Source organism: Arabidopsis thaliana (genome assembly GCF_000001735.4).
Source record: "Arabidopsis thaliana chromosome 1 sequence".
In the NCBI taxonomy this organism is placed as follows: domain Eukaryota; kingdom Viridiplantae; phylum Streptophyta; class Magnoliopsida; order Brassicales; family Brassicaceae; genus Arabidopsis; species Arabidopsis thaliana.
Genome location: NC_003070.9, coordinates 20,534,376 through 20,559,310, shown reverse-complemented (window position 1 = coordinate 20,559,310; position 24,935 = coordinate 20,534,376). Strand labels below are relative to the sequence as shown.

At 36.8% G+C, this 24,935-nt stretch overlaps 6 protein-coding genes and 1 pseudogene across 9 annotated transcripts; 2 read left to right on the top strand and 5 right to left on the bottom strand.

Moving 5' to 3' along the window:
• Positions 1–207: 207 nt before the first annotated feature.
• On the top strand, positions 208–1,076 carry AT1G55100 (annotated as a pseudogene; the record flags this gene model as incomplete). Its single annotated transcript has 1 exon — positions 208–1,076.
• On the bottom strand, positions 782–4,959 carry AT1G55090 (carbon-nitrogen hydrolase family protein). Its single transcript, NM_104383.4, has 14 exons — positions 4,726–4,959; positions 4,261–4,463; positions 3,794–4,099; positions 3,489–3,712; positions 3,287–3,390; positions 3,056–3,190; positions 2,813–2,981; positions 2,577–2,712; positions 2,334–2,472; positions 2,042–2,218; positions 1,789–1,956; positions 1,611–1,706; positions 1,401–1,529; positions 782–1,323 (listed from the first exon to the last, which is right to left on the bottom strand). The coding sequence occupies exons 2-14, from the start codon at positions 4,452–4,454 to the stop codon at positions 1,123–1,125; spliced, it is 2,178 nt and encodes a 725-aa protein (NP_175906.1). The 5' UTR covers positions 4,455–4,463; positions 4,726–4,959; the 3' UTR covers positions 782–1,122.
• Positions 4,960–5,038: 79 nt separating this feature from the next.
• Positions 5,039–6,406, top strand: MED9 (mediator of RNA polymerase II transcription subunit-like protein). 2 transcript variants are annotated; one of them, NM_104382.5, is made up of 5 exons: positions 5,057–5,610; positions 5,680–5,742; positions 5,828–5,908; positions 5,988–6,046; positions 6,133–6,406. In NM_104382.5, exons 1-5 carry the CDS (start codon positions 5,137–5,139, stop codon positions 6,188–6,190), a joined length of 735 nt encoding a protein of 244 aa, NP_175905.2. In that variant the 5' UTR covers positions 5,057–5,136; the 3' UTR covers positions 6,191–6,406. The 2 variants fall into 2 exon arrangements, with proteins under 2 accessions (NP_001320298.1, NP_175905.2); NM_001333687.1 differs by having other exon boundaries at positions 5,039–5,610; positions 5,828–6,046; positions 6,133–6,300.
• A 271-nt stretch (positions 6,407–6,677) lies between these two features.
• Positions 6,678–7,859, bottom strand: AT1G55070 (F-box and associated interaction domains-containing protein; the record flags this gene model as incomplete). Its single annotated transcript, NM_104381.1, has 1 exon — positions 6,678–7,859. One exon carries the CDS (start codon positions 7,857–7,859, stop codon positions 6,678–6,680), a length of 1,182 nt encoding a protein of 393 aa, NP_175904.1.
• Positions 7,860–9,085: 1,226 nt separating this feature from the next.
• UBQ12 (ubiquitin 12) lies at positions 9,086–9,778 on the bottom strand (the record flags this gene model as incomplete). The annotated part of the gene is made up of 1 exon (NM_104380.1): positions 9,086–9,778. The coding sequence occupies one exon, from the start codon at positions 9,776–9,778 to the stop codon at positions 9,086–9,088; it is 693 nt and encodes a 230-aa protein (NP_564675.1).
• A 3,671-nt stretch (positions 9,779–13,449) lies between these two features.
• Positions 13,450–17,474, bottom strand: AT1G55050 (uncharacterized protein). Of its 2 annotated transcripts, none has more exons than NM_001124021.2 (3): positions 17,310–17,471; positions 15,858–16,537; positions 13,450–15,771 (listed from the first exon to the last, which is right to left on the bottom strand). In NM_001124021.2, exons 2-3 carry the CDS (start codon positions 16,530–16,532, stop codon positions 13,699–13,701), a joined length of 2,748 nt encoding a protein of 915 aa, NP_001117493.1. In that variant the 5' UTR covers positions 16,533–16,537; positions 17,310–17,471; the 3' UTR covers positions 13,450–13,698. The 2 variants fall into 2 exon arrangements, with proteins under 2 accessions (NP_001117493.1, NP_175903.2); NM_104379.3 differs by having other exon boundaries at positions 13,490–15,771; positions 15,858–16,541; positions 17,310–17,474.
• A 2,647-nt stretch (positions 17,475–20,121) lies between these two features.
• Positions 20,122–24,437, bottom strand: AT1G55040 (zinc finger (Ran-binding) family protein). Its single transcript, NM_104378.2, has 5 exons — positions 23,752–24,437; positions 23,438–23,555; positions 22,465–22,817; positions 21,826–21,924; positions 20,122–21,724 (listed from the first exon to the last, which is right to left on the bottom strand). Exons 1-5 carry the CDS (start codon positions 24,414–24,416, stop codon positions 20,410–20,412), a joined length of 2,550 nt encoding a protein of 849 aa, NP_564674.1. The 5' UTR covers positions 24,417–24,437; the 3' UTR covers positions 20,122–20,409.
• Positions 24,438–24,935: the final 498 nt, after the last annotated feature.

Below are 24,935 nucleotides of genomic sequence, written 5' to 3'. Positions count from 1 at the left end.
AAACATAAAATTTACCTTAGTCAGATAGATAAATAGTGGTACAGTAAAATGTTGGAAGATCTGGTAAGAAAGAATGCGGCCAAAAAGAAAAACGATGTGTACCATTTTTATTTTTATATGACGATTTAAGTTTTAGTGTCTCGTTTTTATTAATACCAATATTTTTGTATCATTGTTTTTGTGTGTTGTCGTTGCATTTTAATTGATTGGTTACATATTATATTTTTTACTGTATACTGCCAACCAAATAAGAAAAAGTGGTTCAGTAAAATGTTGAGAGGTGGTAAGAAAGAATACAGAAGAAATGAAAACAATAAGAATGTCTTAAATTATATGTACTAGCATTTTTGTAAAATTTACAGTCTTTTTGTTTGGGGCAAAATGTACCATCTTTTTAAGTTAACATGTTTTTTTATATATACTAATATCCATCTCAGATATGTGAATTTCAGAATTTTAACAAATATTTTTGTAAAGTAGTGAAGTACAGCAAACATCCAAATTAAAATTGTATTAACTGAGTCATGGAAAACCATTACTTTTAGGTTTAGTTAGTTGAAAAACCATATGTATTAATCAAATTGTAATTTAAGTTCATATATAATAAAATAGTCATCCAACAAAAAAATAATTTTCTTTAATATTTTTAATACAATTATTAATATAGTTATTTTGAAGTAGATAAAGTTACATTTTGTCTTTACTTTATTGAAAAATTAATCTTTTGCACAACAACAGATATTGCCATGACCTCTAAGACTAGCTTGGCAGAAGTCAATGGTCTCCGGTGTTAAAATTATTATACCACAAATCTTTGGTTCACTTTAACACAACAACCAAAAACAAATCTTTGGTTCATATACATAGCAATGCTTTAACAATGCTCATAACTCTTGAATTATTTTGCTACATATAACATGATAATGAATGTCTATTTAAAGTGCAATATCAGTCTAAGACGTACTTCTACAGTCATAGACAATATCTTCCGTTTCGTACAAGCAGGATCCGATTATTGGGTGGAATGCCTTGTGATGTGGGTTATCAACCCACCCTTAGTACAGAAATGGGTACTAACTTCCAATTTGGGTTGAAACAGAGAGGGTTTAGGGATGATGTTCATCAGAGACCCGCACTTGGGTCTCCGGAGTTTGCTGCTACAACTCCAATTTCTTTGTTGGAGTTTGCTTCTTCTTCCGGGAAAGCAACTGAGTCACCATTTAAGCTGTCAACAATCTCGTCAATCTTCTTAAACTGGTATGGCCACTTGCTGTTGTACAGAAACTGCCTCAGATCGAATCTGTTGTCCTCTGGGGAGTAACTCTGCAACAAAAAGACAAATGAGTTTTTTTGTTCTCTCTCTCAAGACAGATTCAAACATGTTTCAAATAAGCAAGTACCTCAGCGTGATAAGACGGTGTGAGGACAGTCATTTTGTGTCGATTGATCGAATAATATTTGAAGAAATACTTCACTTTCTCAGCTACTTCTGCTGGGCTTAGCTTTGTTCCCCACTTGTAACATAGATTCTGCAGAATCACAGACCAGCTTCAGTTTCACTGCATCATATGATTTAGTAACATTTGTGGCTAGTTTTCAGAAAATCAAACCTTGAACATAGATACTGGTCCACAACGGAATATCTTCCTCATCCTTCCATAGACTGAAAGCTCTTCATATGTCATTCCCATGTCGACTTCATCGAGCTGTTTCAAAACTCAAGATATCTGAACTGACATCTTCGTTGACTTTATAACTATATAGAGTCTCAAATATTTTTGTTATTACCTGAGAATAGTCAGAACGAATGGGCTCAAGCTCAGCTGTTGGTGGAGCAGCTTCTATCTCTGCCAAGGATGGATATCCGAGATTCGTTGCAGCCCATTTTAAGAACAACCTCAAATCCATTTTACTGATACTTCCTATAGGATTTATGTCTGCTGAGCTGCAATCATACTGTTTCAACCAAGAGAATGAACAATATTTTTTAACCATCTATGAAATTTGAGATGTAGCAGCCAAAAAGTGATTACTCCATTACCTTTGTCAGGTAACCACGAAGTCCTTCATCAACGTTGGAGCTGCCTAGAACAAGGTAAAAGCCTGGTTTGCTATGAACCCAAGGCAAGAGAGACGCTAACATAAATGCTAACACCATTCTCATCCGGGCTTGAATGTTCTGCAACCCAAGGTTCTCAGCATTTGATCCTCCATCAACCTAATAAACAAAACCAACAACCATTTTCACAATTTTAGTTCTTCTTCTCTTCTCCAGATGATCATATTTCATTTTTTCTAACAGTTTGCCTAGGTAATGTATATTCAGACTTTACCTTATACCTTGGTCGCTTGCCTGTAACTGTTTGAAATAATGATAAAACTGCAGAGACAACACCATCTATGCAAACATCAAGATGCCAAGCACCAATCTCGTCTGCCAGCTGCTTTGAACGCCTTTTTGTCTCCTCAGAACTGCAAATTTAAGATTTCAATATGGGGAAAAAAGTTTCATCTCTGCTGTAAATCCACACAGTGACGAAAAATCATATTCTCTTTGCTCTTATTAACTAATTCACCTGTTTTCAGAACCCATAAAGACAGTGTAAAATATTCGTTTGGCAAACTCTTTGCTATCAGTAGGAAACTGCCCATTAGCATAATTCCCAATTCGGTTCGCATCAGCTTTTACTTGCTCATCTCCCTTTGCAATCTCTAAACAAGAAAGAAAATATACTCTGAGAGAACTCAATATCATGAAATTTCAACAAGACAAAACACAGTTCAACATACATAGAAAAAAGCGCCAGTGTACCTTTAACAACAAGTTGGCACATGCAGCCAACAATAGCTGCCACGGAGGAGCTGTCTGCTCCGCCAGAAAGAGGAAGCAAAAATCCTGAAGCGCCACTTCTTCTCAAATAGTCCCACATCCAGCAAGCGGGACCAAAGGCTATTTCTTCTTGTGGAGAGTGGTAAATGATCTACATTACTAATGTATATTAGAGTGGAAAATTTTAGATGTTAACTTAACATCAAATACTCAAGGATGGAGAACCTTCTTCGGACTGCTTAGTGTCATTTTCAGGTTGAAGGACTGTGTAAGTCTACAGGGCACAGCTACTGAAGATACTTTAACCTTGCAGCTTGCTTGTTCCTGAAAGCTACTTATAGATCCACGAAGGCTAGCAACCTTTCTCAAGACAAATAAGCAAGATGATCCTAAGAACTTTTCATTTATATATCACAAAACAGAAGAAAGTAAAGCCAAAGGGTAACTGTGGGATACCGCATCAAGATCCACTTGTGAAATGATGACCTCAACGTCTCTCAACGAGAATTGTGAGCCTTGAGCAACAACATTCCCGTTTACAACAATACATGCACATCCATCTGCACTTGGTTACAAATGAACAAATCTCACTCAAAAAAGTAGATATGATTTACTCAAAAATGATACTTTCAATAATTTTAAGGGTTGTCAAACATACCGTAGTATAAGCGGCTACCATCGCATCCTTGTTGATTACTGTACATATACACCCCACCACGAGCATGAGTAGCCCCCATAAAAGCATTCAGACGAATATCTAGTTTCCTAAGTTGGTGATGACTCCCACTTGCATTCATAAATACTTCAACACCATTCAATGCGAGCTCGGCATGAGGAGGAAGTGGACTAAACAGTTCCTCACAGACTTCAGCTGCAACAGCCCTGATAAGGAAATATAACTGATACAGTTAAGCAGACAAAATCATTGACAGTGTTGAAATGGAAGCATTTATCCAAACTCACGTGTCGATAAACTGGATGTAACCATAACCAAAAGGGACTGATTTCTGCTCCAAAGCCTCTGAAATTTCAATGGGGAGCTGAAATTCCTCTAGCTCTTCTCTCTGCTTCCAAGCTGTGAACCACCGTAGCTCCCTATAGTTTCCATCGTTTGCGAGCCACATTTTCGGTCGAATCATGATGATTCTTCTGTTCATACAGAGAACCTGGCAGTTATAACGCTCTGCTCCTTTAATCACAGGCATTCCTATGCTGCACAAAATATCATCCGTCCAATCACCAAGCAGCAATTCCTTCAAACACTCCCACCTGAAAGAAGATATTCACATGAACATAAGAAGAAACGGTTAAACATGATTCCGATAACTAAATTCAGAAGAAAAAGAAATTAATTCCATCATCTAAAGTGATAGTACCAAGTCATTCATGCCATTCATCATCGAAATAGAAAACTAAAAATAGAAGCTTACGCATGAGTGACAGTGTCGAGTTCCAAGAAGTGATCCTCGCAACCATAGCCAGTGACCTCGAGCTCGGGTCCAAGCCTGATAACAGCACCAGCAGCCTTTGCCTCAGCGATCGAAGCCTTGATGTTCTTCATGTTGCTCTCGAAATCCATGGCCCATTGGTTCAAGTTACACGTAGCAACCTTCAACAGCCTCATCTTCGTCGCCTAAAGAGAAAGACAAGTAAATTTACTGTACATCAAGTAGTGTAAAAAATCTGACTTATCTAAGGCACAAACTTGTTCATGAGAACAGAAGCTGGTTAAATTAGTTAAAGGAACAAACTTTGTATTACTTTGCTAATACTAACAATTCAAATTCAATTTTAACAGCCATAATACACAATATCTGTAACGAAGAACTCGTCAACGCAACACTATTCGATGTGAATCAATTGCCAAAAGAAGAGAAGGAAGAATTGGAGCTTACGTGAATGTGCAAAGAAACCAAGTATCAAAGTCGTGAAATTCGGAGATCGTGAAAATTGAAAACTATGGGAGTTTGTATTTCTTTCAGATGTGAAATTCACAGACTCCAAGTGATTGTGCAGTGCTCGTGCAGAACAGATTGTGACCGACCAAGAAGAACATTCGGTTTGAGAGGAAGAAGAAGAAGAAGAGATTGATACTGAAACGACGGCGTTTTACGATTGTAAATTACAAACAAAACCTTAACTGAGAACAACTTCGTTTTATCATGACACGACATCATTTTTTTTTTTTTTTGGTCAAAACACGACATCGTTTAAGTTCCCACTTTTGTCTCTTCTTCGTTCTTTTAAGTTTTAATAGACGACGACGGCGACGAGAAGGAGAATTAGCGAGATCGGAAGGAGAAAAAATGGATCAATTCTCAGGAGGAGGAGGTAATTGGTCGATGATCCCAAACGTGCAGGCGCAAGGTAACTTCGGTACACCGACGAATCATGACCAGCAACTATTCCTCCAGCAACAACAATTACAACAACAACAACAACAACAACAACAACAACAGTTTCATCTTCAACAACAACAACAGACGCAGCAGCAACAACAACAATTCCAGCCACAACAACAACAAGAGATGCAACAATATCAGCAATTCCAACAACAGCAACACTTCATCCAACAACAGCAATTCCAACAACAACAACGGTTGTTACAATCTCCTCCTCTTCAGCCACAGTCGTTACAATCACCTCCGCCGCAACAGACGATGGTTCACACGCCTCAATCTATGATGCATACACCGCAGCAACAACAACAGTTGGTTCAAACTCCGGTGCAGACTCCTCAACAGCATCAGTCTTTAGCTTCTCATTTCCATCTCTATCCGGTAAGAGAAACAAAGAAAATTGATGAAATTGGAATCGTTGGGGGTTCTAATTTCGTGTTAATGACGCAGATGGTGGAGAAATTAGCTGATGTGATCGAAAATGGAACACGAGATCAGAATTCTGACGCCCTGGTTTGTTAAAAATCAAGTCTTTTAAAGTGGTTTTGAGATTTCTAGGGTTTCTTATTGGATGATGTTGAAATTGTGGGATTTGCAGGTGAATGAATTGAATAGCCATTTCGACAAGTGTCAACAGTTGCTGAATTCGATTTCAGGATCACTAGGATCTAAAACTATGGTAACATTTTGGATCTCTGTATTGGTTCTGTTTAATCTTTTGTTTCTTATGGATCTCTCTCTCTCTCTGTGTTTTATAGACTGTTGATGGCCAAAAGAGAAATGTTGAAGAAAGTGAGCAATTGCTTCAACAGAGAAGGTTAGCTAGATTGTTAGTATCATGTTTTATCTGATCAGATTGTGATCGTGCTCTTACTCTTTTGTTGTTAAATGTCTTCTGGTCAGGGATTTGATTGTGGAGTATAGGAAATCTATTGAAGAGATTGTGACAATGGAGCATTAGTTTCTCATATTTTGATTCAGCAACTGTTTAGCTACTTAAGACCAATAATTGTTATCAATAAACCAATCTTGATTCACATAATAAAGAGAATGTGGTTTTCTTCAAGAAAATTCATTCTTCGGATTACAAATAGATCACAATGCATAATGTGTTTTGTCTGCATCAAACCAAACCAAAATCTTTGTATGTGGGACATGCAACAGAAAGCTCAACCCAAAAACGATATAAGCCCAGGTAGTTGTTGAACATAGTGAGTGGTTTTGTGATTTAGATTCAGAACAGAGTAGAAAAAGCATTGTAGCGACCATGGAAAATTCAACCATTATTCCACAATGATCCTCCAAATATAAAACAAAACACCATTGAAGCCACATCTATTAGTCTTTTAAAAAGAAATAAAAACACCGACTTCTAATCTATCCCTACTCACTATTTTGAAATCATGATAATAGTCTTAAACAGGTAAAAAAAAAACCCAATAAAACACTCACGTAAGCTTCATATTCTCTAGATAGTTTGGAACAGCATGAAACAAAACCCGTTTAGAACCTTGAGATTCTGGAACTTCAACTCTTACTCTTACCACAATGTTCTCCTCGAGATTGTAGTAATAAAGGTAAAAAGGAACTTGTGGATCATAGTGATTTGGGCAGAATACAGCTTCACCTTTACTAGTAACTAAAAAGTTTACATCAATTCCATTGAACTCCGGCCATTGAAGGGGCTTTACGTAGATATGCTTTGACCATTTACGTTCCTGGCCATGCTCTAAAACCCACAACACCAAATCGTTATCATTACTATTTATTGAACCTAATTTACCCTTGTAGTTTATCAGAGAGGGAGGTTTCCAAGTAATAAAACCAAATTTCTCAGACCTAACGTCAAAGCAAACGATCATAGGTCCCAACATAGGTTTCATAGAGGTTGCTGCATAATACAAAACACCTTTGATGCATATCCCCTTATGATAACGGTGGGTATAATAATGTCTGCGACATTGGATCTTCCTCCAAAATAGATTTCTCCTTCCAGTCTCGAATGTGAGAACTTGATGCTGACTATCAAACTCCTCCCCTGTTCCATGATGCACCGAGGTTACACACAATACCTTGAACCGTTTGTTGATTGGATCATACCCGATGGCGAAATAGTTTATTGTCGCATGTGCTTCCAATATGGGTAAGGTTACGTACTGCCCTGTGATGGGATTATAAATCACAAAAACTGTGTCATTTTTTATCTTACGGTGATAACAGACCAGTCCGTGGACAGAGCTAAGGATTTGAGAGAAATCTCTAGGGATATCCGTATGATGATGAGCAGTGGCTACAAGAGATGAATTCTCATCTGGATTTTCAGGCTGTGTTGAAGTGTAGGAAAATAACATTCCTCCACCTAAGAAGGTGAAGATGAACCTCGGTGGATCGGGATACTTGATCGGGAACAACTGGTTATAATTTGGTTGTCGAATTATCGACGACAAGAGCTTACATACACAACGACACTTGGCCATAGACTTTGCAGACAATTTCGATAAGATTTTGATGACCAAATCTGCAGGGATTCGATCAAAGTATTCTCCTCCAGAGTTTGAACATCGTTTATTGGATTCAAATACGGTTAGGGTTAGGTTTTCTTTTGTATCCTGCTGCTTACGTTTTGTCATTGCCCTAGATTTTGACTCTGCTTGGTGATTTCAAAATCTTCATCTTATGATGACATATGTACTATGCCTCAATCAAGCACGCTCCATCATTTGGGCTTTTACTAAGGTCCACTAGATACTTTTAAGGCTTTGTGTTTTGTCCGCTGGAATTTAAGAGAATCGATTTTGTACCTCTTCCTTTCGTAATTTCCTCCTCTTGTCTCATCAGAAGCTGTCCTTTTTCATGTTTATACCACCTAGAAAGAAGATTACAATAGACCACGATGTTTTGTCTGCATCAAACAAAGTCAAAATCTTTGTCTACAAGACCACTTTTTCTATACTCTTGGCACATGCAACATAACCAGCGGTTCTCGAGATACATATATGTATATGAATAATATATACATTTGATTCCTTCTGATCAACACCAAAAAGAGAGGTGAATGGAATTTAAAGATTGATATCGCATCTCAGCTGGCTTTCTCTAGTCATCTTTCGTGTTGTTGGAAACGGTTTATCTTGAAGATATAGCTTGATGAAGACGTTAAACACTGCTGCTTACTCTGTTGGTTGTGTAACCTTGGATTAAGCTTGATGGCGGAAAAAAGTATCGTAACCATGGAAAAATCAACCATTCTCGTTAGACTCAACAATGGGGTTCGAAAGAACATACCCGTCTCTGTTTTATCTCATATGACAAACATGAAAGTTGTCTTCCGTGGACTAACCAACTGCATCACAACCTGTTAGTATGTAGAAGGGAAAGTAAACAGTGCTCTGATGTTTCAGTTTTGTAAAGAGGTTTGTTTCTTGTTCCTGACACCTTATTTTAGATAAAAATAAAATAAAGAGAAGCACTTGTATATATGTGCGAGAGCAAGTGCAAAAAGATCACTCTGCTTATCGAAAGCAATAATAACCCTTAACAGCTAAAAAAATAAGGAAAAATATACACAACTGAGCACTAAACAGAGTAATATTGACAAAAGTTTCTTTGTAAAAGGAAAACAGAGTATTTGAAAAAATGGTTTAAGGATTTAACCATCCAAGTTTAAGGCATTGTGCATTATCAAGTATTTCAGGAGCCGGAAATTATTGTGATTGTTGTTGAGATTTAGATTATAGAACAGATAAATAAGAAAGTACTTTGAATTATTATCGAAAAGACTCTGAAGTTGAATCCATCAAAAGTTAAAACATAACAAGAAAAAAAGAAAACCAAAGCGCTGCCATAGACTTCTTGTTCAGAAGCTTCCACCGCGGAGACGGAGAACAAGGTGAAGAGTTGACTCTTTCTGGATGTTGTAATCCGCTAAAGTGCGACCATCTTCATGCTGCTTGCCTGCAAAGATGAGTCTCTGTTGGTCTGGTGAAATCCCTTCTTTGTCCTGAATCTTTGCCTTCACATTGTCAATCGTATCAGAGCTTTCCACTTCAAGCGTGATGGTCTTTCCCGTCAAAGTCTTTACGAAAATCTGCATCCCACCACGAAGACGCAGCACAAGGTGAAGTGTTGACTCCTTTTGGATGTTGTAATCTGCAAGAGTCCGACCATCTTCGAGCTGCTTTCCTGCAAAGATGAGTCTCTGTTGGTCTGGTGGGATCCCTTCTTTGTCCTGAATCTTGGCCTTCAGGTTATCGATTGTATCAGAGCTCTCAACTTCTAGGGTAATGGTTTTGCCGGTAAGGGTCTTCACGAAAATCTGCATCCCACCACGGAATCTCAGAAGGAGATGAAGGGTGGAATCCTCCTGGACGTTGTAATCAGCAAGAGTCCGACCATCTTCGAGCTGCTTGCCTGCAAAGATAAGTCTATGTTGGTCTGGTGGGATCCCTTCTATATCTTGAATCTTGGCCTTCACGTTATCGATTGTGTCCGAGCTCTCAACTTCCAAAACTTTCGTCTTTCCGGTAAGAGTCTTGAGAAAAATCTGCATCCCACCACGGAGTCTCAGCACAAGGTGAAGTGTTGACTCCTTTTGGATGTTGTAATCTGCAAGAGTGCGACCATCCTCAAGCTGTTTACCCGCGAATATTAGTCTCTGTTGATCCGGAGGGATTCCTTCCTTGTCTTGGATCTTAGCTTTAACATTGTCAATAGTGTCTGTACTCTCAACTTCTAGGGTAATGGTTTAACCGGTAAGGGTCTTGACGAATATCTGCATACCACCTCTCAACCTGAGAGCCAAGTGGAGTATTGAATCTTTTTGGATACTGTAATCAGCCAAAGTAGGGCCATCATCTAGCAGTTTACCGGAAAAGATGAGTCTTTGCTGGTCTTGAGGAATCCCTTCTATGTCCTAGATCTTTGCCTTGACATTATTGATGGTGTCGGAGCTTTCGACGTCAAGGGTTATGCTCTATTCTGTTAGAGTCTTTGCGTAGATTTGCATCAACATCTTTGAAAACGAAAAAAAGTAAGTACATAAAGATCAAACGCAAAAGTTGAGAGAGGAAGAATTCAGGAAATTTTTGCAGCAAGATTAGGGTTTGCGAGAGATGAAGAATTGAATGAGTTACAAGGATGGTGAAAACGAATAGTCACAATGGATATATAAACTTCTACTCGTGAGAATGAGCATGGTCAAAACATGTTTGAAAATATGAGCATTGCAAAAAATGGTTCTTTACTTACCTTTTGATGTCTTCCCTCATCAGAGAGTTCTAAATTTTCCAAAGGTAAGGGAAGACATTTGTAAAAGTAAAACAGAGTTGTGAAGATTAAGTGCCTAAGACATTCTGATTGCAAGAGAGGCTCTTAAGTCTTCAAAGGAAAGAGCTAAAAATGGATGACAAACCAGTCCACGTAAAGGGCGACAGACTTTATCTGTGCTACGGGAAAATGTTGTATTTCACTTTAAATTTATCATTGTAAGCTCTAAGACTATACCCAACTCACAAATCCGATGTCATCTTAAAATTACAAATCCAAACTAAAAATCAATAAATATTATGTATCACTTGAATATTTTTTTTTTAATTAGAGAAGTTAGTAGAAATAAATTCAAGTCGTAAATTTTGATTTTATGAGTTTAATGAAAAGGTGAAATAGACTAAGATTATTTTTATAAAAGTGAGAGAGGTGAAATTAAGGGCTTAGATAAAAAAAATTCAAAAATCTATTTCAATTTTGTTATAGAAATTTTTATTATATTAATCTCAAGTGTAAAATCATTAAGATAAAATAAAATAAGGATTTTCTTTAGGATAATATAAGAAAGGAAAAAATGTCAATTAATTCGCGAACTTTTAAAAAGTGGTAATTTAATACGTCAATTTCTTATATAGTCAAATAAAACATGACAAAAACGTTGATCGACCGTTTTATACATATATAACCGTTGACATGATAAAAACAACGCGACGTTACCAGTCGTTAAAAGATCTGAGCCTTTAGCACATGTTAAGCATTCCGTTATTACTCAAAACGACGTCCTTTTATGCTTATCAAAAACCACAAATTATTAATTCAATTTTCTAATCCCTAAAATTTGAACTTCTTAGTAGTTCTCCAGCTTTGTAATATGTCAATCATGTGATGTGAACACTGTTGGTTTCCCGGAAAATGAGAAAGATGGAAAGTGTTCACAAGAGCGTATGGTAAGATGTGGCGACATACTGGAGTTAATTGTACTCTTATGGTATTGGAGACTCTGCATATTCATCGAACCCCCAACCTCAAGATAATGAATTCCTCGAACCTTTTGCAATAGACTTCAATCTGATCCTACTGCTGGAGTGATGTGAGATTGTCTTTTTTATTTTTCGGAGATTGTTCTTTTTATTTTATTTTTCTTAGTGTAAAAAAGATAAAATAGATGTGAGACATATCTCTTTTTGTTATGAAACTTTATTATTTTCTTCCTTATGTAAAAGTGATAAAATATTATCAATTAGAGATCTTTTACATGTGGCTAAATTCAGTTTATTTTTTGTCGAGATAATCTTATTATTTTCTTCGACGTTTTAATGAGATAAGATAAGATAAAACAGAGATTCCTTACACGCGGTTGAATTCAAAATCTTATTTGTTAAAATTATTTTATTGTTCTTCCACATATGAAGTTGATAAGATTTGATAAATAGAGATCACTTACATGCAGTTAAGAAAACGTCCTCTACCTTTATCTTCGTATTTCTGAAGGAAACTTTTGAGTTACCTTATATGGATCCTAGTTAGGCACCAAATCAATCAATTGGGTGGGACAAAATTTGATATATTTAGGTTTCTTGAAAATTCATCTACGAATACTCCATATACCGACTAGCATTGCATGGTCATACTACCTACAGTTAAAGATCCAAGTAATAGGTGGTGAACGAATCTATCAAGTATATTTATACGCATGCCCAACTCAATAAAATATTGAACCCGATACTAAATAGGTTTTAAAAAAAAAATGGTATGTATATATATACTTCAAAAATATTTGGACTTTTTCTAAGAAATGTTTTTCTAAAATTGAGCCCTAAATACGAAAAGAAGATGTCAAAATTAAATTGGACCCAATTCAAATGTTCTATTTGCACACCCCTATAACCAGACATGTTCAGACGTTTTGTAAAACCGCACCCAAATACTTTGAATCTGCTCAAACGAACTAGACGCTACAATAAAATATTATGTTAAGTGAATTGTCTAAACTAATTACATATGACACTAATTGATATTAGCCTAAAAAATTTAATGATGATATTTAGCTAAAACACTTACTATTATTAACAATGGAAGATGATTGAAAAGAGTAACTAATATTTTAAAACATCGTATGTAGATTGGCGTTTGTATGCCAATGCAACGTGACTGGACATCGTTGTCCTCCATACCCTGATTTAACTGTCGACATCTATTCATACATCGTCTACCGTTCACCATTGAACATATTATACCATGTGATCATCTCCATAGTATAATATCTCAAACATCCATTTATGATAACAATTATACTGATTCAACATATATAAGTGAAAAAGATGGATCATTTAACAAAATTAGATATCTTATTAACCAACATGTTATAGAATATGTTGTTTCTTGTTAGCTATGTTTTTACTCAAATAAAGCACATTACCTAAACAAGACCAACAACTAAACTAAAAGAAGAGTTTGGTAAGTAAAGCAAAACGTTCTTCTATACCACGTTGAAAGAATGAGGTACTGTATACACAAGTAATCAGTCGAGCTACCGTTTTGTCTTCTTGTTCCCTAAGAGCATCGGAAGACTAGCTTTAAAGTTCAGGTACGTTTACCTAATGACCATGAGGCAAAACATCAGGTACCAAAACATATTCCTGACTCTCTTTAGATAATTATGCCTTCTTGTTAATCTTTTCGAATTCGGGTTCTCATCAGATTAGCAAGCTATCGCTATAAGCGGCTAGCTCAAGTATCAAAGATGTCAAGAAATTGGTTTTGGATCCAAAATACGTCTCAAAAACTTTATAATACAATGTGTATAGAAGCAAATTTAAGAACCATTTTGTTAAACAATTTGAGCTCACAAGATTGTAAATTTTGAGGATTTAAACTTAACTAAAGCAGTCAAGGAGAAGTTGGACAATACAATGAAGCGGCCACAGTAAACGAACCGGCTTGTACAAACGTTGTTGTGACCTTACCTCCACAAAAATTGTATCTACATGCATATGTTTTCTATCGTAAAGTTCTTAGATCATATTCGTTTCATAGTTCTATTGCGCAGATTTTGTTTCAAAAGAATAAGAGATTACCCATGTATATAATATGTAGCAGATAATACCAGAGAAACAAACAAAAAAAAATTTCTTCCTAAAGAGCTCTCTTCTTCTGTACACCCTTCTTCATTGAGTCAACTACGCGCAAAAAATGATTCAGACTTCAGTCTTCATTGCTTCTTGAGCCACGCCTAAAGGGAAGTTTCAAAACAATTGGAGGAAGTTTAGGGAACTCGGTAGTCACCTTCTCCGAATCCTTTATTTGTTCCACATGCTTACTACTTGTCACCGTTACTTTATCCACAAGAAAGCTCGGTTCGGAATCCTTTATTTGGTCTGACGGTTTACTTGTTATCGCCTCCTTTACATGAAAACTATTGTCTGACTCGCCTGGAGTTTTGTTATTCGCATTGGCTGAGTGCTTGATCCTTGCAGAACGTTCGCGGTTTCTCGGTTTAGATGTAGTAGTTTTCTTGCTTTTTGGTGTAAAAAAGTCCGATTCTAGAGCTTCCAGAGCACGAGTAGTCAACGGCCGCTTTCTTGTGCTTTGTCTTCTTGGAATGTCCGTGTTGGCCTGTTGTTTATGCTCTTCTTCTTGTTGTTCTAATGATGCACGTTCTTCAGTAGTTCCATGATCTCTGGACGGAGAATTCTTGTCTGAGGCTGACTTAGGAGGCAACTGAATCGGTTGCTCTTCTTTTTGAGCAGTTCCCAGATCCTTGGAAGAGCATATTTTGTCCAAACACAACCGATTTGATTCGTCTTGTTGTTGTTCTGTTGAACTGTGTTCATGAAAAGCTCCTTGTTCTTTTGATGAATATAACCCATTTGGTTCTTGTTGTTGTGCTAGTGAAATTGGTTCATCATGAAGAGCTCCTTGTTCCTTTGATGAACGTAACCCATTTGGTTCTTGTTGTTGTGCTGATGAACTTGGTTCATGAACTGTCTCCGAGATGGAACAAAAGCCATTTGGTTCAGTTTCTGGCCTTTCTTGAATCTCAATATTTTCATTTTCTTCTGACTGGTTAGTGTTGAGGTTCATAGAATCAACATGTAACTTGGGGTGGCTGTTAGTTATCTGGTCTAATGGAGGTGGCTTCAACACTGAACTTTCACCAGAACGTTTTCTATCTTTCCTTACACAAGTACTGAGCCGCCTACGTTTTCGCAAGGGAAGAGAACCAACCAAATGACGTTTATTAGATTCTGATAATAGGGCAAACTTCTGCTTAATCTTCTTTGACCGACCTTGTTGGACATTCTCCAAAGTCTCTTCCTCTACACCAGGATCAGTCCCCTTAAGATACTCGCAGTTCACATCTTTACTAGTGCCAGATTGGTTCTGTGATGATTCACCAAATGCCTCTTTAGGCAAATGTCTCCGTCTTCTTATCCCAGATGTATGCCCACCTTTGTCCACACTTGTATCCAGAATCAAGAATGTCATCGGTTCATCCACCACTTCCATCTTTTGCTTCCTTTTACACTTACGTTCATCAGCAAACTTGAATCTTTCCACAGAAGAGTTGTTATCCCCTCGACAAGCCTTTGATTGAGAAGCTAAACTTGGAATCCTCAACTCCCGAAATTCGTACAACTTTCCTCTTGAAGCAAAACGACTAGTGTCCACAACAGTGAACTTCATATGAGTAGAAGAAGAGCTTGGAGACCTGAGGTAACAGTGTTTCTCCTGTTTTGATTGGTTGTAAGTGTTCTCTTCTCTTTCTTCTTCTGCTGTCTCCTCAAGAAGCTCAGGCTCTGAAACAACCTTTTTGAGAATGTCACTGATAGAATCAAAGTAATGATCACGTTTCACAAGTTTCTTTCTTGAAAACTTCTTTACCCCAGGGACGAGGAAGACAATGTGTTCTTTAGACTTGATGTAACCTTGGTCCTTTGGCAGCTCAGAACGCCAACCCCTATGTAGCAAACGCGGCCATACAGCATCCCAGAAGATATCATTGCAACGAGCTTTGCTCACACGGGAACCACCAGACAATTTTTCGATTATACCTTCAACTGTGAGTGAATTGTATTCCCCTAAACCAGCAGGTACCGCAGAAGAAACTCTAAACCATTGTTCTACATCTACGGGTTTTGTTGTAAGGACTGTCAGATCTTCCTTATCTTTACCGATTGCTACAGCCTCTACAAGACACCGAAGACCCACTAGTTTCTTAACCGCGTTGATGTATTCCTCCAGAGATTTCTTCCCTTCAGCAAATGACTTTGAGACCTATCAATGGTGAAAACAAAACCCCTGCTTAAGCATATTTTACACTTGGAGATATTCAGAGTAAGAATGTGAAAAGAAAGACTCACATCCACTAGCTTCTGTTCTTTCGATTCATCGGTAATGCTGCGAATTAAACGGGACAACAACAGCTGTAGCCTCCAATCTGAATAGAGCTTCTTCCCTTGTATACATCTCGTACTCCGCTTCTTAAGATAATTAGACCAAGTTTTGTATTTAGCAGAACCATAAAACTTTCCATAGTAAAACAAAAGTATCTCTCCTGTTGCTTTGCTCTCTAACAACTTCTGCACCTGAGCAAAGTTCTTCCCAAATGTATACAGTCCAAGAACAAACCCATCTACTTCCAAATCTTCCCAAGAACTGGACGATTTCTCAGGCACAGCTTCAAGATTCATACGTCGCTTAGAACCCGAGTTCCCGTCACTCCCACCTCTGCGACTTCTTTTTCTTTTAAGAGATTTGAGAGATTCGTTCATGTCAATGTTATCACTTCCAAGTCCATCTCCATCTCTACATTTTGTCTCGATCCACATTACTTCAACAGGTAGTCCCACAGCAAAAGAACAAGAGGAATCAAATTCCAGAGGATTCAAAAGAAGCTCTGCACGTTGGGATTCAGACATCATAGGAGGTATCTCAACCTGATACTCATCTCCAACACGAATATCAACTTTTGGATCTCCACAAACGAATTCTTCATCACAAGACTCTTCCATAGAACTGTTTTCTTCTTCCATCATAAGAACTGTCTGCACAAATAAAACCATATGATTCAAGAACATACTAAAGTAACTGAGCAGAGAACAAAAGGCTAAGAGAGACAAAGATCATGCATCCATACAAGAGAAAGATTCATCTGAGACTAAATAAGAACACTAGACATTACCTAGCAAAGATAGACAACTAGAGGATCTAACTAACACATGCTTCATTCATTGTCAAGCATGAACATCAAATTAACAAGACGCAGCCTAGAGTCACATAAGAACATATAAGCAAAGATACATTGAAGATCAACTATTTCAGATCCAAAGCAAAAAAAAGAAATTGCACAAGACCCGAGACATGATCAGTCACAGACACACAAAATCAAAGTAACCCACATAGAAGTTATCCAAAGTGATAAAAATCGAAAATTTTCAAAGCCAAAACCCAAAATCAAGAACATGCTTATCAAACCCAAACAACGAGACCTGTTCAAAGGCATCGATTCAAAGACATGTAATTTCTCAACGATACAGATAAACCCATGTCAAGAGATAAAGACGAAACAAGGCGAGTCGTATAAAGTTGAAACCTTTACGCATATATAGACACAAAAACGTGAAAACACAAATTCTACAAATAAAGATTGATACTGTCATGTAAAAAGACGATTTTTGCATCTATTCTCCGATTGTTTTCGACTCGATTTCTGCTGTGCATTAACTAACAGTAACGTTTTGATGAAACGTGAATTACCAAAAATGGTACTAAGAGGAGAAGGAAGCAAGGAGCAAGAGAGAGATTTGGTAAACCTGAAAGAGATGTTTCAGCTTTGCATTGGCAGTGAGATTTCTCCGAGTGAGGAGAGGCAACGAAAGACCGAACAAGTTTCGGTTCTTTGTGGAGAGAAAGAGAGAGAGATCACTTGGCCGCTCTTTCAACACTAAAGTCTTTCGAGAGAGAAACAAAGTAAGAAAGCACAAAAAAGGAGAAAACGAAAATCACTTAGGAAAAAAAATCATAAGGAATTAAAAATCTATAATTTTCAATGACTATATCATTTTTAAGATGTACATTATATATTAAATATTTACACATTTGCCAAAAAATAATGGGGGAAGAAGGAATACGTAAGTTTTATTTTTCTATAAATTATTGATTGAAATTTATTAGTCTTGAAAAACTTATGTATAGATACGTAATAGCTAACTATAATTAATAATTATCGTATTTTTTTTTAATAATGGTAGCTGAAAAAGTTCTTGTAATTCTAGTGATAGCTAACTAGAATTATGCTGTGAGTAAGAAAGATAGGATAATTACTCCTCGTTCTTGATCTGATGTATCGCTTTTTGGTGGTGATTTGACGATCTAAATTAGGTGGTTCTTCTTTGATCCAACAAGTGTTTTTCTTTTTGATCCAACAAGTGTTTAAGACACATTTATGCCCATGGGTAGTTGGTTTGATCATCATTACTACTAATTCACCTGTGTTTTGAATCTTGTTCATGAGTAACTTCTTATTGGGTAAATTTTGTTTGTGATCATCTTCATTCTTCAGTACATGCAAAGTTATCAACACGTCTTCAAGCGAGATCAAAGTAAGAAGATAAAAAGGAGGAAAATTGAGATATATAATTTATGGACCTATAGTTTTGATCATATCATTTTAAAATACACTAAATATTTACACATTTGCAAATAACAAAATTTGGGCCAAGTGATATATCATGTTTTTATCGGTTTTCAACTTTTTTTTATATTTATATCTTGAGTCTTTTTTTTTTATCATCCGAAAATTAATTAGGACTCAAACCTGAAGAATGTTGTTTACAAATGTAATATAAAGCGGTTTTCAGGCTTTTCAATAAAAATAAGATGGTTTTTCTGTGTTTTCGTATTACTGAATTTATTTTCAAGTGTTTAGAGGTTTGAAGTGATAAGAGGAGTCAATGATCGTTTTGGGTTCTTACAGACGTGGAGAAGAGAAGTCAAAGGAACATGACCGATCGGTCTTATGAAATTTACAGAAATTGACGATGAAGCATGGATCGACCGGTCCTGTTCCTGTGACATATCTTCCCCACATAAGTAAGCATCCAAACCGGAAGAAAAATTCATGTTACAAGCTAGAAATCTGCTACTAAAGTACTAATTGCCAAATCCTTTGCTAACATCTAGTTTCTAAAGATTACTTGAAATGAATATAAAAGAGTTGTATATATATAGAACATATATTTACTAAGTCAAGATCACTTCAGCATCTAGCAAATATTATATAAATAAATGATTTCTTATTTATTTACCGTCGGTTTGATGGTCACTTGAAAAAAGTACTCGGTTTACACTTAGCATGATAATGTGTATCTAACGATTTAAGATGTTTGATGTAGGCCTCGAGATGAAGCCTACATGATAGATATGGTGACTAGCAAACTGGCCTTCACACTCTCTTGGTAATCAGTTTGATAAGATTACGTACACGATTGTTCACACCATATATTTGATGATAGTAACCTCTTAAGTACCTTCTATAAAGAATTATACTCAAAGTACTTATAGTTTGATGATAGTTTCCATTGCTTCTCTCTAATCATCAAAATCATTTAATGATTAGAGAGTGGTGAAGTCTTAAATTTCTTTGAGTATAATTCTTTATAGAAGGTACTTAAGAGGTTACTATCATCAAATATATGGTTAGCATGTATGAAGACCTAAAAGAGGTGTAGAAGCCTTTCTATCCATGCTAAGAGCTGAAAACACACCTCACGTTGCGTCTCTTTCTCTTCTTCTAAACGTTAATCTCAAGCACAAGATAGCTATATTTACGTTTTGCATTGCATTCTTGTCATTATTCCTCATTAATATAAGTACGATCATTCATTCTTTTATCATGTCCTCACAGTTAGTTTTGCTATGCCTGAGTGATTTATTTGTTTGGTTTAAAAGGTAATTCGAAGGGGTAATCATGAATTTACTTAGGATTGTTAATATTGGGGTTTTCAATAATTATACAGATTTTAGTTCTTCATTTGTTATTAGTGTATGAACTGAATTGATCACTTAGCCACTGATATTAGAATTAATCTATCCATCAATTTTTTTTGGAACAATTCTTGGATTCACTCCTTCTTATTCTAACCAATAAGAATTTGTCACTTAATAAGAATTTGTCACCCCCAACCGGTTCCACCATCTCTATTTTTCCGGTGAACCGTTGCGTTATATAGCCGTCCGATTAAAGCATGTCTTCATTTGGACCTTCCAATGTTTTCTTGGTCAATTAAAATGATCTTAATTAACCAAAAAGATAAAATAAAAATGATCTTAACTAACCAAATTAAACTGATCTTAATTAACCAATTTAAAATGATTTTAGTTAACCAATAAAAAATGATTAAAAAGAAACAAAATATTTTTATAATTACTCCCAAAATGTCAAACTTCAATCTTTTGATTAAATTTTAGATATTGTTTAAATTTTGTCTTTTACAATTAGATTAATTTTGATGAAATTGTATTACTAAAAAAACGATTTTTAGTAAATTAGAAAACAATTAATTTTGAATTGAAAAAATTAACGTACTAGTTCAAACCGCGAAGTTGGTTTCTCGGATAGTACTAATTTCTCTTGATTCAGTTCTTTATCGACCATCTAAATCAATCTATCTATCGATTTAATCGTTCTTGAAACGAACGTGATTAAACGGTCCCTAGATAGTAGATAGCTTGGTCGAGGCATATGAGCTCACGAATCCATAAATTTGTTTTACACCTCCAAAACTCTCATGAGTCTAGGCACGAGACAGTAAAATAACAGAAATTGATATTATGACTGAACTAATGCACTATAGCCAATTGGATACTGGATAAAAGTATAAAGTAAATATCTGATGAGACCAGTTTACATCTCTATCTCTCGATAACTCTTCGACTGTTTCTGAAATCACCAACGTCTGTGTCTTTACCATCACTATGCCCATGCCGGTTTCCTCCTCCTCCTCCTCCTCTTCCTCCTCTGTTAGATCCCCTGAAACTACCTGAACCGCGTCCTCGGCTACTCTTTCTATCAAACTCATCATCAAAACCGCCTCTTCTGCTTCCCATTCTTCCCCCAACCCCGCCACTATCTTCTCTGTTACCTCTTGATCTACTAGCTGAGGAACTTGACCCTCTGTAATCTTCATCGTCACTATCAAAACTACTCCTTCTGCTTCCTATTCTTCCTCCTCTCCCTCTTGATCTATTAGCCGAGGAGCCATTTGATCCCCTGTAGCTATCAGAGGCAAAATTATCATTGAAACCACCTCGTCCTCCACCTCTCATTCTTCCTCTACTTCCTCTCGATCTATTACCAGAGAAACTTGACCCTCTGTACTCTTGATCATCCATGTCATCATCAGATTCTGAAGCTGAATAGGAGCTTCGTTTTCCCTTGAACCCTCCTCTCGCACCGTTGTTTCTTTGTCCACGCCTCAAACCGGACCTGGGACTATCATCCTCCATATCAGAATCGAGCCCAAATTCTTCGTCTGACCCAAAAGTAAGTTTTCTCGAAGGTGGACCTCTCTGGGTCGAAGCCACATGGCTTGACTTCCACCTGGGATTGGCGGAAACCTCATCATCTGAACTAAAACCGAGCTCATCATCCCTAGAGAAACCTCCCTTACTGTTTCCATGCTTCTTTCCACTGTTGTGAAAGTTTGAACTTCCTCCTCTGTGTGCATTAAAACCAGACTTTGATTCTGGAAACTTTTCATCCTCTGAGAACTCGTCAGAAGCAAAAGAAGATCGAGCTCCTTCCACTGGGACATCTCTCTCTTTAGATTCGTCTATTTCATAGCTATCAATGTCATCTTCATCGTCAAAATCATCAAACCCAACTCCAGGTCTTCTGCTTCTGCCAAACTCAGAACTTTCTCGGGCTCCTGGAGGAAGATTACCAAATTCTTCTTCAGGATCTCTCAAACCCTCCCGGAGAAGGTTTTCATTCTTTTTACTGGAATCCGCATATTCAAAAGCAGCAACTTCTGCTCCGTCTGATTCATCGTCATCAAAATCAAAGTTCCATGCATTGGAAACATCATCCCGTTTCACAACCCTGTCTGTTTGTGCTTCAGTGAAGCGATAAGTTTCTTGTGGTTTGTTCTCTAGGATAGCATCAGCTGGACGCTTGCAATCACAATGAAAACATGCCATGTTTCTTCTATAGTTTAAGAAGTTGCATCTGTCATAAAAACATGCAACATGATCAGTTCCATGACATAAAATTTCAATCAGTATCCTTATTCTCAGATTCGACATTTCCTCAAAAGTGTAGCAACTTACTCAGGGCATTCCCATTCTCCTGGAAGGAGCTGTCTCTTTGGCCTCTTTGCATCACACTGTAAGCAAATCGTGTTCTTTGCAAAGTTCATGAAATCGCACCTAAGAACAACAATGAAGTGGTATTAACATCTCAGGAAAAATGCCAAACTTAGAATATAAGACAAAAGATGTGCCTAGCTTCTGCTGAAATTAATGTTCTTTGCAAGATTTATGATTTGTTAGGCCTCAAAGTCCAAAATTTGATAATCTAACTGGAGAACGCTTATAGGATTTATCTTCAACCAAAACTGATGCTCTATGTGAAATTTATTAGACCACATCTACAGCTAATAACTAATCGGTCTGGATGGCTTAAGGATCAAATGTAGAAGAAGAGTTATGTCTCACCTAACTTCATCAATAACTAATATGCATTGTCACGTGGAAACCATGATATATTCTATGATCGACGCCTTGGACTCGGAAGACTCTTTCTTAGTATTACAAGCAGAACAGGGACAAATTTATGACTTTGTAATTCTAAGCCTCTATTCAAAGCTAAGGCTATGCATCTAATTTTACAGTTGGTTAAGCTAAGACTGTGATATAGGCTTATAAAGAAAACCATGAGGTCATCAGATGAGCAAAGGTGTGACTTACTTTGGGCATAGCCAATCTCCTTTCTTCATCTCAACATCATCACGGCCAACACGTCGTTTAGGAGTTGGCGGTGGCTGCTTGACTTTAGGGGGCGCTCTTTTGATAACTGGTGGAGTGAGATTAGGATCTATTGGTACAGCGCTTAACTTGACAATCTCATGCAGCAGTTTACGCACCACAGACTTAACAGACTTTTTCTTCAGGAGACTTTTGTTGGCCACTGTTCCATTCAATGGGTCAAAACCATAGGTGAACAAAATGCGCATAAGGTCAATGGTTCGAGCCTCATCCTCTTTGTTTGTCAACAAAAATGCCTTTTCGCATGAGTTCCTCAAGCTGCAGGAACTGCAGACCTGATATATGAATGAATATTATCATCTGAAGAACCTATTGATAGTAAAACAATTAGGAAATTAACCAGGATTCTCAAGAGGGAGTAAACAGTAAGCTTAACAAAGAAGACTTCATAAAACATAAAACAGTAATGAAATCATCTTCTATATATGAATCAACGATTAAAATGTAGAACCAATGACCAAAGAATCAAACCCTGAGAAAGAACCAACGAAATTTCAAAATCCTAAGCTCCCACACAATATGAATCAACGATCAAAATGTAGAACCAATGACCAAAGAATCAGACCCTAAGAAAGAACCAACGAATTTCAAAGCCCTAAGCTCCCACACAACCAATGACCTAAAGACTACTAATCTGTCCTTCCTTCCACCTATTTGTACTATCCATTATTTTTCACTCATATGTGTCAAACATCTCACAATCTACTGCCTATCGAAATCACAGTTTTAAGAGATCCATAGCAAACCAAAAACTAGAGATATGGCAATGACATTGATAGCTAGGCATAAAGATGAATGATCAAATAGGTGAAAGTAATCAATTTTAGAATTACTGAACCACACAAGTTCATACGAAAGTCTTCTCGTATGCATAACTTATTTAAATAACGCTTACATCTCCTTCATCAAGATGAACACGCTTCCTCAGTAGTTTTCCTGAGAAAACCACTTTTCTATCAGTCGCTGGACATCCATGACCGACTAGGATTTGAATGTCATTTCTCGACAATGACCTGAGGAAAAATATTCATATAATGTTCAAATGTCAAGAGAAACAAATGCAAACGACTTAAACCAATAGACACAGTAATGAAAGCTAAACATAATCACATTCTATTGTAGCTTTGATCAAGCTTACATATGAATTATACAAATCATATAGGAGCAACAAAGATTCTAAATTGTTGGATTTCAGAAGCTGAAACAAACCTTAGAATATCGAAACGGTCTTTACCAAAATTGCTACAAGCATTTTGAACAGCTCTAAAATCCTGAAACAAAGCAACTCCAACATTCTCATCTTCACCTAATCCAACACTAGACACATCAATCCCCAAACTATTCACCATATCATCATCATCTCTTTCTCTCCTATGATCAAAGTAATTCTGCTTCACCAATCTCTCCATCAACTCCATCCACTCCGGCCATGGATGGACCAACTCAATAACACCTTTCTCCTTACTCAACTCACCAGAATCAATCTGAATCGGCTCAAGCACAACACAAGAATCCAATTTATCATTAGACACAACGGATTCGACTTCTCTAAGATCCGGATCTTGTTGTGGAGCAGAAGGAGGAGTTTTTAACTGATGCGTCTGTTTAGATTGACGCCAAGCACGAATACGCTCAAGGGTTTCGTCTTTCTCAGAGTGACGTTTCTCAATAGCATCGATTTGATCGAAAACGAAGCTAAGACGAGAAGATAGAGAAGAGGGTTTGTGATTAGGTTCATGGGTTGATTCAGTGTTGCTTTGTGGAGAAGTAGAGAGTGATTTAGTGAGAAATGGTTGAAAAAGTCGGTGGCTTTTAGGGTTTATGTGCAAGTGAGAGATGCGTTTGATGAGAAGAAGAGAGATTGAAGCAGCCATTTTTAGGTTGCAGAAGCAGCCATGAAAGGGTTTATGTCATTTCGCTTGTTAAACCCAGTAACACTCGATGTGGCAGAGACCAATTTCGGTTTATATTCGGTTATGTTCGGTTTTGGTTCGGTTAAGACATTGAACACGGTTTGGATCGATTTTTGTATTTTGGTTTATACAGGTTAGCAAAGCAGAGGGTTGAAATAAATTATAGTAATTAGTAAGCATACTTTTAGTTTTTGTTTAACAAATTTTTAATATAATAAATTACATTTTTCATAATAATAAAAATTGGTAATTTGTCTTGTAATTTAATTATAAGAGAAATTTAATTAGAAAAAAACAATTTATTTCCTTAATTCTATTTTTTAATTAGTCATATTTTCTTTGTAGGGTTTCCTTTTTCTTCTCTGCATCATCTATATATACACAACCCATTGCGTTGTTGCGTGTGTCTGTGTGGATTGATCGAGTAACAAATTATCCAAACAATCCCTTCATCGAAATTTTTTTTCCTGGATTCTAATC